Source organism: Gordionus sp. m RMFG-2023, chromosome 1, assembly GCF_954871325.1.
Source record: "Gordionus sp. m RMFG-2023 chromosome 1, tfGorSpeb1-WG-v2, whole genome shotgun sequence".
NCBI lineage: Eukaryota > Metazoa > Nematomorpha > Gordioida > Chordodea > Parachordodidae > Gordionus > Gordionus sp. m RMFG-2023.
The window spans coordinates 19970345-19990807 of NC_088775.1; the positions used below are offsets into that span (position 1 = coordinate 19970345).

A 20463-nucleotide genomic window follows, 5' to 3' on the forward strand; every position below is an offset into this window, starting at 1 on the left:
AATTATGGATAAAATAATATTAAATGATTTTAAAAAAGATGAATGTTCTATTGACGACTACATTGACTATATAAAATACATATTGAATGTTAATAATATTCCTCAAACTGACACCACTTTGAAAAAAATATTTATAGCTTATGGAGGAATAAATATTAAAACTGATATAAAAAAATTACTCTTTTCAAGAAAAATTGATGATGTAGTATGGGCAGATATATACAAAATTGCAAAACAACTTTATAAAGATGAAAGAACTGTTTTGGCATCTAGAATTGATTTCATTAGATTAAGTCGCGGCCCTACTGAATCCGTAACGAGCTATTTAAAAAATATAAAGGAGCTAGCCCGAAGATGCGTATTTGAAGATACTATCAAAATGATAATAAAACATACGTAAAAAGAGAACCATTGCAAGGGTATAATAACTACCACACAAATAAAAATAATATGAGAAAACCGTGCAATTTTTGTAATCGTTTTCATGCTATTGGAAATTGTCCAGCATATCTGGGAAAAGGTGCAGCAAATGTAAGAAATCAAACCACTTTGCCGTGTGTTGTAAAACTAGAGGAAAAATTTACGGTATAAATTACAATAATAATGACGACTATTCAGATTTCTCAATAAGAAAAATCTACAAATATGGACAGCACCCAACAATTACGGTATTAATAAACAACCACGAAATTAAATGGAATATGATACAGGTTCAGCAGTAACCATTATTAATGCAACAATATGGAATAAAATTGGGAGGCCAAAACTTAGAATGGCTAGAGCTCCAACTACATATGGAGATAATAGAATAAAAATTATGGGCGAAGCTTATGTTAAAGTGCAATTAGATGATAAAATAAAATAGCTTCCGTTATTAGTTACAAAAACAAATGATGCATCACTATTTGGATTTCATTGAACTATAGAATTTGATTTATCGTTACCAACAATTGTAAAAATCAATATGATTAACAATAAATATAATAATAATGATAATGGTAACGTGAATATTGACAAACTATATAAAGAATTGCTACGGTGTTTGACAATAAAAGGATTAATAAAAAATGTCGAACCAGTAAAACTACAATTGAAAGAAAATACAAAACCAATTGCATTGCCAGCTAGAAGAGTACCGTTGCCTTTAAAAGTAGAAATTGAAAATAAAACATTGAAATATATACGAAATCTTACTTATGACACATTAACTCTATCAAGAAAAGAACTTAGAGATGAAACTGCGAAAGATCCAATTTTAGAGTAAAAATCTTATTAAATGGGACAAATATACAAAATCAAGCACCAGAATTACAAGCTTTTAGAACAAGAATAGATGAAATAGAAAATGATGACGGTATCCTATTTTGGAATGGTCGCTTAATAATTCCATATTCACTACAAAAACGAGTTTTACAGATATTACATACAGGTCATCCCGGTATCGATGAAATCCATTATGAGACATTATATATGGTGGGAAAAATTAGATAGGGATGTCGAAAAATTAGTCAACCGCTGTATTGGGTGTCAAAAACATCGCAGAGATATACCAGAAGTTGCCGTATATCCATGGAATCCGCCAGCACAACCCTGGGAAAGGGACATTTAGATTTTGCCGGACCACTAGACGGATTTTATGGTAGGAATCGATGCATATTCAAAATGGATAGAGATCAATAGAATCAAAGATACCACAAGTAAAAATTTAATAAATAGATTAGAAATGACTGACACGATATGGTGTTCCACGTCAAATTGTCACAGACAATGGTCCACAATTCATTTCAAATGAATTTTACAAATGGTGCAAAAATAAGAATATACAACACATAAAAACTACACCATACCATCCGAGAAGTAACGGATTAGATGCATACAAACTATAAAAAATTGGTATTTTGCTAATAGAGAACAAATGATGGGGAAAAATGCCTTAATGAAGTATTAGTTACATATAGAAATTCCGAACATTCCTCAAGGGGCCGAATACCTGCCAAACTATTTATGGGGAGAAGACTAAATACTTTATTAGACTGGGTGAAACCATCAATTCTGAAAAATTAGAAACCTCTGTAGTAAAACACGACCAGTTAAACAAAGGCATACATAGAGATTTTGGAGAAAACGAATTAGTTTGGATAAAAAATCCACTTGAAAAAGGATGGCATGAAGGAAAAATAATAAATCAACAAGCAAAATTCTCGTATAACGTAGAAAAAAGATAAAATAGTATGAAAACACGCAGATAAACTACGAATAAGGGAAGAACCAGACGAAACCAAATCAATAATACCAATTGAACCAAGTCAAAAAGGAAGGCAACCGCGTTATCCAACAAGGGGAACGAAAACCAACAAAAAGGTTAATAGATGAACTTGAACTTGGTAATAAAAAGATTGATAGACGATCTTAACTTGGTGGGAAAGAAGATATGTTATATTTGAATGTTTATATCAATGCATTGGTTTATATATATTTTAAAAGGTTACGCTATTTGAAATATTTCTTACATTTTATATTATCTTATGGAGGTTAATGTAATTGCATATTAGTTGTAGTTAAATGACATAATTATAAAAGTCTATATATAGGAAACAATTTTATAATAAAGAATCTATTGTTTTGACTTAAAATATACATATTAAAAATAATAAGTTTTTTAAAAGGTTATATAAAAAAAAGAATTTCGTCAAGGTCTTCCTTATATTTTATAAAAAGTATAAGAAAGAATTCGAAAAGGTCATTTAATTTAAATTGAAAAATGTATAAGTTTTAATATTCAAAATTTATATATTAATAGATGTTAATTTTGTATATATACTAAAATGATCATGATTACTTTCACCTTTTGTTTTTTTGATCATAGTTAAAAATAAAATCATCATTCTTCCTTAATTATTCAATACAATCGCACACAATTTATTTCATTCTGTTAATATGGAAGCCAATTGTATAAAAAATAGTTAACCTATTATTCGTTAAATAAAATTTATCATACCATTAATAAAAAGATTTTTTTTTTATAGTATCTTTTAATATATATTTTTTTAATCCTCTGTAAGTTATATAATTTATTTTATAAAATTTTTTTAAAAAATAATAAAAAAGTCGAATATAAAAAAAAATAAAATAAAAAAAAAATAATAAAAAAAAATAAACAATTTAAAGATAAAATAATATTATAGAAATAAACTAGCTGAAAATAAACAATATTACTACATACATTTATAATTATCACGGTTTTTATGTTAAAAAAGAATAATGTTAATTAATAATTTAAATCTATTATTTTATCTCCTTAGCAAACAACATATTTTAATATTATAAAATCACTTTTCTGAACTGAGTTTACATGGAAGCCTATAATAATCATCTCTCTATATATTAATTATAAATAGGTTTTACTCTAATTGTATTTTAGTAATGATTTATCTTAGCAAATTGTTAATTGCCCGAAAATTTGAATTATCAATATATGTCATATTTTTATCTGACGTTTTCAAACTATTACATAAACCATGCTTCTATTAACGTTTTTTGGAATTGTAAGCGTGCTAGCTACATTTGCCCTCTATAGCGCTGGATTGTAAAAATTAATTACTTTTATTCTAGTATTTATATATAAATTTTATCTATAGAACCACCTGTTCTAAAATTAAAAAACAAAAAAATACTGATGGTATATCCCCGTTTCCTTTTATATTTGGATTATTATGGTAATAAAATCATTTGTTATTTAATATTCTTTTAAAGTGCTGCAATTAATTTTGAGTATGGAATATATAAAGATGATAAGTCTATAATCTGTACTAATGTATTTGGTATAATATGTCAATCAAGCTATGTTGTATTATATATATTTTTTTCAATGCAGAAGGTATTTTAACTATTGTTATATTTTCTTAATGAATTTATAGAAACAATTATTAAAAATGACTGGATTAACTTTGATGATAATTGGCTTAATATCATTATATGTTTTTCATATCAAACAACAAAATGAATACCTGGCTATTCAATATTTGGGTATTAGTTCATGTACATTGGCACTAATATTTTTTGCCTCTCCTTTGGCATCAGTGGTACTATACATAAAACTATTTACCATATTATAAAAGTTATTAGCTTACCGTATTCAAAGAAAAAAGTGTTAAATCAATGTCTTTTACATTTTCAATGGTTGCTTCTCTTGTTTCATTGAGTTGGACTATATATGGAACCTTGATATCAGATCCTTATATACAGGTTAGAAATGATCAGATCACAATTTATTCAATTTTGTAATCTTAGGATTTGTAATATTTAATTATTTATTCATAGTAACATTAGAGGTCTGCAAAGTCTAGCCCAGTCCACTTTAGACTGTTAATTTTTGCACAAGTTGTCCAGCCTGGCCAAAAAATTATTTGCCCATTAAATTTTTAAAAAAAAATTGCTTATGAAAATTCAGGCCCAGCATGACCCATTAATGAAAAGTCAACCATCTTTATACCACTGGCTTATGCTGGTAAAGCTGTTGATTAAGATAGGCTATGCCCCTGGCTCTTACAATTTTATTTTAAAATTTAAATATTCAAATTAATAAATTATAAATTATATTACTATATAATGACTAGTAATAAATTCAGTAAAACCATTTGCTAGACAATGACCAATTTTTGAAGACATGCTTTAACAATCAAATTTTTGAACAAAACTAAATTTTATTGAAATGCAATAAAACCCATTTTTTAAATTATAGAAGGTGGAATCAAATGATCGTTTCCTATATTCGGTCTGTACTCTGGTCCTACATAATTTAATAACAGTTGATGGCATAAAAAATACAAGAATTAATCATGTTAAAAAAAAAACTAGAGAAGTCATTTCATATATCAAGTAGATGAATGAAATGTGAAATTGAGGTTGAGCATTATAAAGCCTGCAATCAATTTATAAAACTGGCCATTTAGATGGTGTTGTTTCTGATTCATACTTTGATGTCTCTGGTGATGCTTGTAATATAAATTTCAATGTAGAATCAGATCAAATTAATATAAAACCTTAAATTTAATTCCCTATCTATTCACGCAGCATATTAATTATGCTAGAAAGTGTTTTTATAATTATATAATATTAATTTATTTGTTTTTATAAAATTAATAGCTTATTTTAATAGGATATAAATATATAATTCTTGGTACAAGTTTTTCTATGTGAAAAAACTTTACAAAGTTAAGAAAGATATTTTAAACTTTACAGAAAATATCCATGATCCTATAAATAAGATAAATAAAATAAGGAAACAATCATTAAAACTTTCCAATACTGATTGGGATCTAGTTCACTAACTATTCACATCATTGAACAGGGTTGCCAGGTCAAAATTTTCAAATTGTGGGAGAAATTTGGTATTATGCGGGAGAAATATGGAAATTGCGGTAGAAATATAAAAATTGCTAAAATAAATTTTTTTGCGGGCCAGCCGGGATTTTGAATTGACTTAAATATCCATCTACTATTTTTAATAATTAGTTTATATAAATACAAAGTCGGTAATTATTTTTCAAAATAAAATAACATCTTGATTTATTAAAATATAATAATTTATAATAAAAAAAACATCTTTTTTAAATATAAAAGAATGTAAACAAGATAAAATTTTATTAAAAAAAAAGATTTTAATTTTACAATTAAAAATATATTTTATGCGAATGTCCCGCAAAACAACCACAATTAGAGATCTACCGTGTGTGTATAACATTATAGGGATAGGCGCTTAATTATTAGTTATCACGTTTAAATACATAATAAGATACTCCAAAAATAATAAGAAACAATACAGATGCAACTACAGTTGCGGCAATTGTAATCACTTTTCTTGTAGTACAACATTCACAGAGATACCTAAATCCAGGAGGTCAATTCTTGACGATTTGAAAGATGAGCATACATATGCAATTTTAACAGATGCATCTAATAAGGGAAATATTATAATACCTTGATCCTCCGCTATTTCAACAAAATTAAACTATTAAATTTTTTCCCCTCAAATAGTGAAAAATCCTAAGACATAGCTAACCATAATGGTAAATATAGCAGATTCGAGATTATCAATAAATTGCATATCAGCTTTCTGATCTGATAATGCCTCAGTGAATTTGGTAAAACAGAATGTATTTACAGAATTGAGTCAGCACAAGGTTGCGATATGTTCCTAATACCCGCCATTGATAGAATTTTAAAATTTTATAAACCTTTAAAAAATATTTCTTAAATAAAGATTATAAAAGCTATCCTAACATGAAAATATTTTTCAATAATGAATGGCAGAGGTATATTTAGGAATGATTTCACATGTAGGAAATCTGCTACATGCTGTTAATGTGTAGCTGCAGTCAGAAGAATCTTAACAAAGTTTCACAAAATTATGCTGCAGATGTGTTCATCTTTACAGTTAAAAATTGACAATAAATTTTATGGTGCCATTGCTAAAACTTAATTATATTTTATTTGAGATTTAAATAATAGAACTAAATGTTTACCGTCGTTATTGAGATATTTATTAAATTCCTGGCATGACATATTATATATTTGTTTAACCATTAGTTCGGCATCTAATGTTAAATCAATCCGATTTCTCTCCTTTTTCCAGGCAGTCCTCATCATGGTAAAAATGCGCTCGGAAGAGGCATTAGAATGAGGTAAGGAGAAGGCATACTCGCATATTTTTTCCAAGCATGGGGATTTATCGTTATTACGAAAATATTCTACCCATTTCTCTGCTTTTAGACCATCAACCTTTAAGTATTTTGGCGAATCATAAAAAATAGAGAGAATTACAATCTCCTCAAACAAGACATCAATGTCTTTCGGTATTTTTAATATATTTATTAAATTATAAAAACCATCAATTGATGGTTTCTGTTCCAAGGTCATAATATTTATACATTTGTAAAGTTATTAAAATCTTGATTGTAAATATTCTAAAATTGTCTTAACAAAAATATCTGCTTCATTTAAAAATGTATTAATTAGAGTATTATTTGAACATTTTAATATAATATTTCTAGCAATAGCGTCATAAAATTTATTATCAATTTTTAACTGTAGAGATGAACAGGGCTGTAGCATGATTTTGTGAATCTTTTTTAATAAAGAATATTCTAATTGCAACTGAATATTAACTGTATGAAGTAGATTTCCTACATGTGAAACTTATCCCAAATAAGCTTCTGCCATTTCATCTTCAAAAAAATTTTTCAAAATTTTAGGACAGCTTTTAAAATTTTTATTTAAGAAAGATTTTTTTAAGGGTTCGTAAAATTTTAATTCTACATTGGCAAGTATTAATGATAACCACCTGATAAGTACATATCGCAACAACTCACGCCATTCCAAGTCAGATCACTTCACCAACTCTTTTAATTCATTAACTCATTTAATTGATGAACTAAATTCGTTAAAACATTTCATCACAATTATTTCGACATCCACAGATAGTACATTCACTGCCTTCTTGCAAGAATTATGTAGTATATGGCATATACAGCCAATTGGTATTAATTCATTATTGTGCTGTCTCAATTCGGTAACTTTAGTTTTGGCCAAAATTTACAGAGGCATTATCAGCGCAGAAAGCTGACATGCAAATCATTGATAACCCTAAATCAGCTATATTTACCATTATGTGGCTAGCTACATCGTTGAATTTTTCACTATCCGAAGAAATAATTTTAAGAGTTTTATGAAAATGTTCTTATTCTTGTTGAAATAGCGAAGGATCGATGGAAATGTTTTAATATTTCCCTTATTAGATGCATCTATTAGAATTGCATATGGATGCCCATCTTTCAAATCGTCTAGAATTGACCTCTAGGATTCAGGTACTAAAACACTTGTGCTCATTTTTGTTCTGCCACAAGTAAGGTTTGCACTTATATTGGAGTCGTTAAATATCATGAGTAAAAGATTCGACCCACATTCTGATGATATAGCTCTACGAATGTTGAACTACATGATAGATGTATACGATTTCCGCAAATGTAGTTGCATCTGTATTATTTATTATTTTTGAGAATATTTTTGTATTGCAATCGATGTTGATATACTCCCCTGTCCTGACTGACTTGTATGAATGAAATGATGTTGATTTATTATTGGATAAAAATAAAACAGGATAGAAAGAAATTTACAAACTAGACATGTTTTTCGAATAAATATTTAAAATTTATTTTAAAAATATAAAAATAATCAATTAATGTCTCTCAAAATTATTATTTATATATTGAAAACGTTAAAATACTTAAAAAAAAATTGCGGTAGATTTTTGCCGGAGATTTCCAATTGCGGTAGATTTGCGGGAGAGAGATGTCTGCTTCTGAAAAATTGCGGGAGTCTCCCGCTGATGGGGTAGTCTCCCGCTGATGGGGTGAGACATGGCAACCCTGTCACTGAATCCATTCAGATACTGTATAATTTCTTACCTCCCAAAATGGATCAACAATTAATTTATGTTTATTATTTCGCAGTGAAATAGAAATAGATCAATGAATTTTATTGCTCAGCTATCATTTGTCTAGAAGAAAATTTGCAAAAAAGTTTGACCATGGATTCCCAATTGCAGAACTGCAAGTAATTTCTTTTATGTAATTATTTTTTATTTAATATTTTCATTAATAAACATTTATTTAAAATTAGTAATTAGCAAAATTATTTGATTAAAGATTTTAAGATGTTAAAATTGGTTCAATAAATTCATATTTTACAACATCATTGCAATTATTAATTAGACATTTAAACTTATAAAGCACCATGAGAATGAGATTCAAGTTGAAGTTAATATCTAAAATAGTAAACAAATATTTCCAAGCAAAGACTATCATAACACTAGTAATCTGTAGCAAGAATGCCACATTTTACTCAACCAACATACTGTACCATAACAATATGCACTAAGGGAAAAAAATCGGCGGAAACTTCTTAGACATACTAATTAGGAAACTACTTTGTATATCTGCACAATACATCTAGCGAAATCATCTTTTCCCACTGGATTAATATTCAATGTTAAAAGAATCTATATGCCCCCCAATCTCTACAAATTAATATATATATAACAGTTATAATTTCATTTGCTATATTCTTAGATTTAGTTATTTATTTTTAAATAGTATTATCAAAATATTAGCTTGAAATTTAAAAAATAAATCAAAATTTTAATGCCCAGGCTGGCCTAAATTTTATAAAAAATCTTGCATGACTCAATATGATATTTCGTATATAAATTGTCTGACCTAGCTAGAAATTTTTTTGCGCGAATTCCCCATCCTGACCCGTTAAATTTTTTGCCCATCCTGATCTTTTTTATTTTATTTTTAGACTGGCCCAGCTTATTTTAATTTTTTTTTAAATTTCTGGCCAAGGACTGGGCTTTCGGATAGGCTGGGCTTTACAGATCTCTACTTAACATGTAATACAATAAATCAAATTCCTGAATTAAGTTTATTCTAAAAATGGAAACCAAAAGAAGAGTAATAATGTAACCATTTTTTAACTCATTTATTAATTATAACAGTCTTTTTAATCCCTTTTAATGATCACGATCTTTATTTAAAAAAATTTAAAAGGATGCGATCTTTTTTGTATAATGCATATATTTTTTCTAAAATCTGAATGTTATTTTAACGCCTACGTTTTTCATTAGGAATGTCTTATCTAAACAGAGCTACGGTGTATGATTATTATTGGAATTCGAATCTTGATATTGTTGATCAAGTTGATCTTCCAAATTAGCAGAGTTGTTAAAGTATCTAGATATAAAAATGTGATATCTGTATCTATATAAATTTTTGATTAATGTATCTGTATCTAGATATTATTTTAGAGGTATCTGTATCTAGATATTATTTTAGAGGTATCTGTATCTGTTTTTAGATACTTTTTAAGATACATTTTGATATACTTTTATTTAACGCTTTTTTATATTATAAATAAAAATACTTGAGTATAAAATTTATTTTATTTCATATGAGCATATAAATTAATATTAATATATATATTAAAAAATTATATATATATGTAAAATATTAAAACTTATATATAAAAAAGAATATATAAATATCAGAGTTGTTAAAAGATACTTTTTAACTGGATCTAGATACAGATACAGATACATAGTCTCAAAAGTTATCTAGATACAGATACAGCGTCTAAAAAGTTATCAAGATACAGATACAATTTTTAAATGTATCTGTATATAGATACATTTTTTTATGCTCTTATAGGTTTGCATAAACCTAAATTAATATTATATTGTAAAAATTCATGAAATGAGCTAAAAATTTATTGACGCGATATAACATTTATCAGAATATAACTAAAATTATAATTTTAATATAATATATGAAAATATATGATTAAATAATTATTAGATTTCAGTAATAAAATATTTTCAAAATTTTGATCATTTAGGCATCCTCGTTTATCTGTGAAGACATTTTTAGCAACACTAAATAGTCTTTCCACAGGGGCGCTTGAAGGAATTGTAGTGTTATATTTAATAAATAACAATTTTATATCAGTTCTTTAAAAATGCTAAAATCTCTACATTTTTTTTTGAAAAAGTTATTTAAAATTTGTTGATTTAGAAATTATATCTGCTGTAGGGTACTGAAAAAAATCTGAAATTAAATTTTTTTTTTTTTTGGCAGGTTATTTGCTTGCAGTCAGTTGATGACTTTGATAATTCACCAGCTAATCTTTGTATCAATTGTTTTCTTTTATAATGGCTGCATGCCATCTATAATAAAAGCAATAATTAAATCATCTAAAGTGCCTTGAGTTTAAGTCAAAGGTCTTTTAGCAAAAATATTATTGGAGGATGAGCCTTGCCAATATTTTCTTTAGTAATTTATTTTCCTTCCCCTTTTTTATTTTTGTTAACAAGGTTGGATATTTTCTCTTAAAATTTTAATTAGAATTTTAAATATATAATATCTATACCCTTATGTGCTTCACGATATTGCACGTTGAAGTCATACTGACGGATATTTTTGTATTTTTAGGTAGACACGGGAAACCTTTTACCATCAGAGAATTAATTGTTTTCTTTGTTTTGAGATATTATTTTAAAATATGCTCAATTTGGCCATGGTAAAGCAATAGAACTTGTTGCTTCCTCTTCTTCATCGATATAGATCTAAATAAATATATAAACTTAAAAATTTAGTTATTAAATAAAATTTACCATTTCCATATTGTAATATTAAAATTTGTATGGTTTATTGATAAACTAGGACATAATATTTAAATTAATGAATATTTATATATATTTTTTATATATAAGTTTTAATATTTTATGTATATATAATTCTTTATTATAGTATTAATAAATATTAATATATAATATATTTATTTATTTCATAAGCTCATATGAAATAAAATAAATTTTACAGTCAAATATTTTTATTTATAATAAAAAAAGGGGTATATAAAATGTATCTTAAAAAGTATCTAAAAACTGATACAGATACCTCTAAAAAAATATCTAGATACAGATACAGATACCTTTCTAAAAAATCTATCTTGATACAGATACAGATACTACATTTTTATATCTAGATACAGTATCTAGATACTTGTATCTAGATACTTTAACAACTCTGATAAATATTATATCCGAGTTATCAATTCCAAGCAAATTCTGACATTACAATCCATCTCAAGAAATTTGCCATTTTTAATTGCAATGGAATTGGTATTTTATTTTATTCTATTATATTAATTTTTAAGATTAATATTGATGACAAAAATGACGACATTCCATGGCCAATTTATAGACTATATTTTAAAATAATATCTCAAAATAAAGAAAACAAATCTCTGTTAGTAAAATGTTTGCCATGTCCAAAAAATATGAAAATTTCAGTTAGCATTACCTCAACTTGCAACTAGTGTTGTTAAACGGCTCGTTTTGAGCCGATTTTTAAAAACGACTAACTCAATATTTTAGCCAGAAAAAAATTACTTAAGACTCGAGATTTCGCTAAGAGATGTCCAAACCTTTGTTCCTTCTACAAACAAAATCTTCAGGCTTGCGTAATACTATCCTGAATGAAATACTGAGTTAGCCGTTTTTAAAAATCGGCTCAAAGCGAGCCATTTAACAACACTGCTTGCAACATTGTAAAACAATTAAGGGTAAAGATACTTAATAAATGTTTACAATTTTAAATTTTAAGAGAAAACATCAAACACTCTTAATCCAAATAAAAAAGGGGAAGGAGAAAAAATTTATTAAAGAAAATATTCGACTAGGCTCATCGTCCATTGATTTTTTTTTCAAGAGACCTCAGACTTTAACAAACCATTTTAGATGATTTAATATCTGATTTTATTATAGATAGCATTCAGCCATTTTCAATTGTTGCTCCATCATTTATAAAAATGATCAAAACATTAGCTCCACAAAAAAAATATAATTTGCAGACAGAGAGTGGTTGCTAGAATTTCCCAAAGATGGGAGAATGAAAAGAAAAAAATCATTAAAAGACTAATAGAACCATCGTTAATATGCAATTGTTGGAGTGCCTATCGCCGGTAAACATATTTCCCAGCTCATTATTAAATTGAAAAATTTTAAACAAATGAACCTGAAATTTTGTTTACCACTCTAAATGCCTTACTTAAAGGAATTGAAGATAAATTAATAATAAATAATCAGTATTTAATAATTCTAGGTTTATTGGGACAATTTTTGAAGATGAAAATATTTTGGCAACTATACTTCATCCTTTTTTTAAACTAGATTGGACATAGTTGCAAATGGATGAAAATTTAAATTAAAAAAAATTAATACAAAGATTATAAGTCTTTATCGCATTTTAACTTGCAATCATTCAAACGATTACTTCTAATAGTCCCTACCATAAATATACCTTTTTCTTTTAATTTTTTAGCCAATGCTATTGAAGGAAAATAATTATCGCAAAAGAGTTTATGATTTTGAAATTTCGGGATATTTTTAGCCAATTGGAGGACTATATCACCACTTATCCCTAATTCTGAGGTTGTTGGATTAGTTTGCTTTCCCGCATAAATCTTAAAATCATATACAATACCGGAGGATCCAGCTAATGCAAAAATTTTGATACCCCATTTGTGAGACTCTTTCCTCCATCTCTAATTTTTGCATATTATTTTGAATCTCTTTAATAAATGGCCTAATTTTAAAACATTTAACATATCCATCTTGATTTCTTGGGATAAGTTGAGAATTATCATTAAAATGTAAATATTTTTGCAATATTTGGAACCTGGTTCGAGACATAGTTTCCGTAACCTGAGGGAACGCTAATTCTGCAGACCAATACTGTCTATATGAAGGAACTTTGACCAAAGAAGAAAAAAGATGTATGCCTATAAATTGTTCTAATTCATTTATATCTAGATTTAGCGATCGATTTATTTGCTGAAAACTGTATAAATTACTTTGTTCACATATATTATTTAGAATATTATTTGAAATAAATAATTTGAAGTATTGATACGGAGTTAATATATTGGTTGAAGTGGAAAATTATTAGCATAATTTGTGTCCAATTGATGTATATCACCTACTCTCCATTTCATATTATTTTGAATGATAATGTTATCATTCATTTCTCTATCCTCTATCTCGATTTGAAGATTATTAGGTATTGGAGTTGATGAAGTTGAAGGGGAATTATCGTAGAGAGTATGCAAATTAAGATCTGATTCATCGATATCAGCTTCCGAAATATCTCCCTCCACTATTAATAAATTATTTGCCATCTATAAATTATATAGAATCATTTTAAAAAATATAATAAATGTAAAATTATAATATAAGTCAGAAGATATAGGTCTTATGAATGCCAAATTCAAAAATGGTATGGTCTGATTGGATTTAGAATACATTTTATGGTAAAATTTAATTATAACTATAGAAAACCATTATAAATATAAAACGAAAAAAAATATTTAAAAGTTGTATTCTAAAATCCCATTGACTTATTTTGGCATCATGCACTTTGAGTTGATATAAAAAAGAGCATAGTCATTTTTAATAAAATAATTGATCATAATATTATACTCTTACCTTTAATAATTAATAAGAATTTTAGGAATAATATATATTTTCCACAGAATTTGTTTTATTGTCGTTATAAAATCTTAAAATTCAGTAAAATGGAAAAAAAAAATTATGAAAATATAATTGGTTCAAATTTAAAAATAAAAAAATATACGTTATTAATTTAAGAAAATGCGAAAGTATTTTTATTATATTTATATTATATGATGTTAAATTAAATCTATAGGCTTTTATAAATTTAAAAAATATATTAATATTATATGGTGTCAAAACAAATCATGAGACGTTAAAGGGTTAAAAAAACTTATGAAATAACTTCTGCTGTGAATAAATGTTATCTTGATTAAAATTTAAACGAAAAATGAGCGGTTAATTAATATAAATTATGATAGATATAGATTTTTATTTTAAAAAATCTATATATTTTATGTGAAAAAGTCAATTTTTAAAAGGATCGAAAGATCGTTCATTAACAAAACGATCGCGATTTAGATTTTAAACTAAAATAAAAAGGATGAATAAAAATTTCTTGTCCAAAAGTGATGAAACTTTTATAATTTGCATCTTCAAATGAATATTATATATATATATAACTCGTCTATCAATATTATCATAAATAAAAATAATACAACTAAATATTCAAATTAGAGATCTGCAAATATGGACCTGGCGAGCTCGCGAATATTTCAAAAATAATTCCGGGTCTGGCCGGACCTAATATTTTTTAAAAAATAGGGGCCGGGTTATGCTCAAATTTTAAAATTTAGTATATTCAATTTTGTTAAATAAATTGATAGATTTTAATATTCTTGACAAGGTGTCAATTTTTTTAATTGTAGAATATTTTTTTACAATTAAAATTTTTTTTTTCTTCTATATTTAAATGAATTCGGGCCTAGCGGGAAGATAATTTTTATTTCGGATCGGGCTTTTCGGGACAAATAAAAAAAAATTTGTTTGGGATCAGAATCAGACCAGGCCGGACAAATTTTGGGCTAAGCCGGTGTAGGATTGTGAAATCAATACCCATTGTAGTTTCAATACCGTATTGATATTATCATTGTAGATTCAAAACCGTATTGATATTTTTGTATTGTAGAATCAATACCGTATTGATTTTTAAGGAATGTTTTCATCGCTTCAAATATATCGGCGGCCATTAAAATTGTAAAATATCTATTCATTATATATTTTTCATCGTTTCAAATATATTGGCGGCCATTAAAATTTTAAAATATTTATTATTATATATTTATTCATCGCTTCAAATATATTGGGGGCCATTAAAATTTTAAAATAAATATTATTATATATTTATTCATCGCTTCAAGTATATTGGCGGCCATTAAAATTATAAAATATTTTTTATTATATATGTCGTAATTTTTAAAGGAATCATGACTATCCGGGATCTTCACGGGATTTAAAGGGATAACTAAATTAGGGTTGATAATACGGGATTATCACGTATTAATCGAGATAAAGAGGAATCTTATTTTAAAAGCGTTTTCCACGAGTTTCGTTGCGTTCTTAATTTTCAATTTTGTTTTTTTTGGCCTTATGATATAAGATATGTCTAGTATAGGGTATCATTCGATAGCTAATCAAAAGATTTATTCAACTGGAGGTCAATCACTGCCCCAGTGATAATACTGTATAGTTCTTTATCCTTTAAAAAATTGAAATTTTAAAGGGATCCCTTTAAATCCCGTGAAGATCCCCGATAATCATAATCCCTTTAAAAATTACGACATATATATTCTTCATCGCTTCAAATATATTGGCGGCCATTTTCGATTTGTAAAAATTTATTTAAAATAGATTTAAATGATTTTCTATTCTTTTATATAATTTTTTAAGAGTTTATTTATTTTACAATTCTTAATATCCTATATAAATTTTATTTGTTTAATATATACAAGTTTTCTTCCTACATCATATTATTGAAATCTCAAGACTTAAAATTTTAATAGACAAAAGTAAGCTAATCACAAACAAATAAGGGTTTCTATTACGTCAAAGGATCTCAATCACTCACTCTGATTAATCATTTCCTCTTGGCTTCTTAAAATCGTGATTTTATTTACTAGATGTATATATAATTATTGCAGAAAATTTTAAATAAATAAAATGTATACAAATTTTCTTCATACATTGTATTGTTGGAATCTCAAGCCTTAAAATTTTAATAGACAAAAGTAAGCAAATCACAAACAAATAAGGTTTTCTATTATGTCAAAGCATCTCAATCACTATCTATCACTCTGATTAATCATTTCCTCTTGGCCTCTTAAAATCGTCATTTTATTTATTAGATGTATATATAATTATATTTTTAGCTGATTAAAATTAACACTTATATTTATGGAATACAAAATTTTTTATACAAATATAAAATTAGGTTTAAAATCAAATCTTAATGTTTAAATTATTCTGTTAAACTGAAACAACTATTTTTGTTTGTATATATATTTTATTGAATAATATTAAAACTGGCTGATTTTTTAATACTATTTAAATAAAAAGGAGATACATAATTTTATTTCAAAAAACAAGAAAAATATTATAAAAAGAAAATATATCCCAAAAAAGGAAACATAATTTTCACAAAAAATTGAGGAGTGTATATTACACTATAATACGATTAAAATGATTTGAAGATGCATTTATCAAATATATATTTAAATTAAAATTTTTTATACAGTCCATTTTTGATAATGCAGAATATGTAATATATTTCATTTCCATTTTTACAATAAATAATAATTGGCATCTGGAAAAACGTAGCAGATGATACGATATCTAATTCATACACCCACGATCCAAGTTGATATTTTTTTGTATCAACCAAATGTTTTATTATGTTTTTCCCCATCAGTAAAAATATCATTACTTTCCAACAGCATCATATAAGAGATTATAGATCCCCTTATAATTGCATGGTGATCCTCGCTGCCTGTGATCTCCTTGCTCAAGCAGCGATTCGGACATTTTTCCACCCTTTCTATCCGCACGTCGTGAGTTCCACAGGACCTGTTGCCCGACTTCATAAGGGATTTTATCCTTTTGCCTTTTTTGATAATCCCTTTTTTATCTATCTTGGGCAACAAGTATATTTTCTTTTGCCCTTTTCCATACAACTGATAGGCTCATTATTCTTTCTAATAATTCACTCTCTTCAAAGTCATTCTCAATATTATTATTGATTTCCTTAACAATATCTGGCTCAATTTTCGAATTTCTGATGGCAGCTTTGCGTTCCAACCATACATCATATAAAATGGGGTGAATCCTGTAGATTTGCAGACACTGGTTTGCATTGCAAATAATACCCCTGGAAGAACCCTAGGCCATGGTGTTTGATCATCACTCAAAACCTTTAACATTAAGTTTTGAATAGTACGATTATTTCTTTCTGTCAACCCATTAGCTTGAGGATGATATGCACTACAAATGTGTTGCTCCGTCCCTGTCATTTTACGTAATCTCGTGGCCATTTCATTCACAAACTCTCTTGATCATTGATTTGTATCTATATTGTATAAAATCAAAAGTTTATAAATTATCATAAATGCACATTTTTTAACTGATGTATATTTATATAATTTGATTTACAGTGGCGCAGCCATGGCGGCATATTAGACTATAAATAAATTTGATTTCATAGGTTCTGCCTCAACCCATTTTGTGAAATTATCAGAGGCAACTGCAATACATGTGTAGCCTTCTTCTGAAGTGGGCAAGCTGCAAAGATCAATTCCTATTTGAGCCCATGGAAGAAGTGGTACATCTATTGGATTCAAAGTAGAAGAAATTTTTAAAAATCTTGTATTGGCCTTCTGACATCTATCACATGATTTTATAAAATCAATAGTGTCTTGAAATAATTTGGCCACCAATATCTATAAACACAAAATTAACAAATTAACACCATAATAAATACCTTTCAGAGAGTTTAAGTTGTTTTATTAATGCCTAGTTGGGCACCAATAGCTTTAGATTCTAGAGATATATCTGATCCTTGGTGAATAATAGATATTACCCTTTGTTTCTCTGCTTCATCCATTATTACTAAAGCTAATAAATAAATAGAAATTATTATTTTGTGATCACATTTACCTTCTCTATTCTTAATTTTTCTATAAAGAATATCTTCTTTAACAATAAAATTGTTTTTCTTACATCTAAAATTACTTTTTTTACCTGGATCATTTTTAAGGAGTAAAGGATATTTTCCTGTTACTAGATATTCTTTTATTGTTTGATATTTATCTGTTATTGCTTGATAAAATTTATAATTATAAATCTAAATGTACCAATTTGATTCATTAATAATTTTGTGAGCAGTAGAATATTTTCCTGTTATAAGTATTAGCAATAAATGATATTTTTGATATTTATCTGTTCCTGCTTGATAGAAAATTATAAATTTAAATGTACCAATTTGATCATTAAAAAATTGTGATATTTTAAAGCAGTAAAGGAAGGATATTTTCTGTCACTAAGTATTGGCAGCAAATGATATTTTTCTGTTACTTACATTCTCTTATTGTTTGATATTTAATTGTTATTGCTTGATATTATAAATATAAATTAAATGTACCAATTTGATTCATTAAAAATTAGGTGATATTTTAAAGCAAGTATTGGCAGCAATTGATATAAATATAATTATAAATTTAAATGTACCAATTTGATTCATTAAAAATTTTGTGATATTTTAAAGCAATAAAAAAGAATATTTTCCTGTTATAAGTATTAGCAATAAAGAATATTTTTGACATTTATCTGTACTTTCTTGATATAAAATTATAATTATAAATTTAAGTGTACCATCATTAAAAAATTTGTGATATTTTAAAGCAGTAAAGGAAAGATATTATCTGTCACTAAGTATTAGCAGCAAATGATATTTTTATATTACTTATATTCTCCTATTTTGATATTTAATTGTTATTGCTTGATATAATAAATATAATTATAAATTTAAATGTACCGATTTCATTCATAAATTTTAGAAAAGTTGTAGTTCGGTCATAAATTATCAATACCGTATTGAATTTAGATAATATTGATTTTACAATACTACACTGGGCTTAAATATTTAAGCCCGATGTAGACAACTAATTCAAATTAGCAAATAGGATTTATGAAATTAATCACATATTCAAATTACCAAATAGAATTTATGAAATCATAATCACATATTCAAATTACCCATCAACTATCAACTTTTACAACAAAGTTATTGTGCATATAGCAAATTTTCAGATTTTATATGCCATTACTTGGTTAGTTGAATTCTCTAATCGATTATTAAAACATGAGCTTGCATTAGTAAATAGATATTATGATAACTGGCATTTCATAACCAAAATTTAGATAAAAATAATAAGTTTAGATCAAGCACCCAGAACATAGGCTACTTTTTTTCAATCCCGTTACAAATTGAATTCCTTTTTTTATATTGGTTAAATTTATATTTAAAAAATGACTCAATAGAAACAGGGAGTTATATTTATTGGTTCTAAAATTTCTATAATCGCTTTCATTTTAATTCCAAAACATTGATTTTCTATTCATTTTATAAATGTTGCACATGTTATGAAATGACTGTCCATGTAAATGATAGAGTTTAATATTAAACAATCAATTTCCAATGCTACACCTGCTCAGGTTTCTGATTTAATTAATTTTTTTAGTCCAGTCCGTGTTTAAAAAATATCATTTTCACTTTTAAACATTGAATTATATATTCTTATTTTTTAAATTTAATATTTATTTTTATTATTTTATAGATACCAAATTTTTGTGGATTTTTGATCAGTATGTTTCAATTATACTTGTTTTATCATTTTAAAGAACTTCCAAAAAGCAAAAATATTGAATATAACATCTTATAGATTATCAATTTCAAAATGTTTTATATAAAATCTTTCATATTAGATTTTTCAAATATCTAATAATTATCTAAATTTACATATTTTTAATATATTATGGTGTTCATTAAATTTGTTATTATACTATATATATATGCATTTATAAGTAAATATATGGAATCATTTATTAATTGAATGTTTTACCAAGGAAAAGGTATAAAATATAATTTTCTTTTTATATATTTAAATTATTTGGTTGATTTAATTTTAAGCTAAATAAATTACATATATTGTTAGGATGTAGGGTGTATTTAAATCATGGTTTTTATTTTAAAAAATTCAAAAGATCTCTTCTTTTTTTAAATTTAAATCATATTTTTTTTAAATGTTGGATATGAGCTAAGCTTTAAACTAGGGATCTATGAAGAATTGTTTTTATACTATTATCTTATAATTTTATATCTTTATATGCAAATGCAATAAAAAGTA

At 26.1% G+C, this 20463-nt stretch overlaps 1 protein-coding gene across 1 annotated transcript; it reads left to right on the top strand.

Moving 5' to 3' along the window:
• Nucleotides 1-3470: 3470 nt before the first annotated feature.
• On the top strand, nucleotides 3471-19998 carry LOC135922695 (sugar transporter SWEET1-like). The gene is made up of 6 exons (XM_065457132.1): nucleotides 3471-3586; nucleotides 3639-3716; nucleotides 3754-3877; nucleotides 3918-4082; nucleotides 4126-4245; nucleotides 19894-19998. The coding sequence occupies exons 1-6, from the start codon at nucleotides 3519-3521 to the stop codon at nucleotides 19996-19998; spliced, it is 660 nt and encodes a 219-aa protein (XP_065313204.1). The 5' UTR covers nucleotides 3471-3518.
• The last annotated feature ends 465 nt before the right edge of the window (nucleotides 19999-20463 follow it).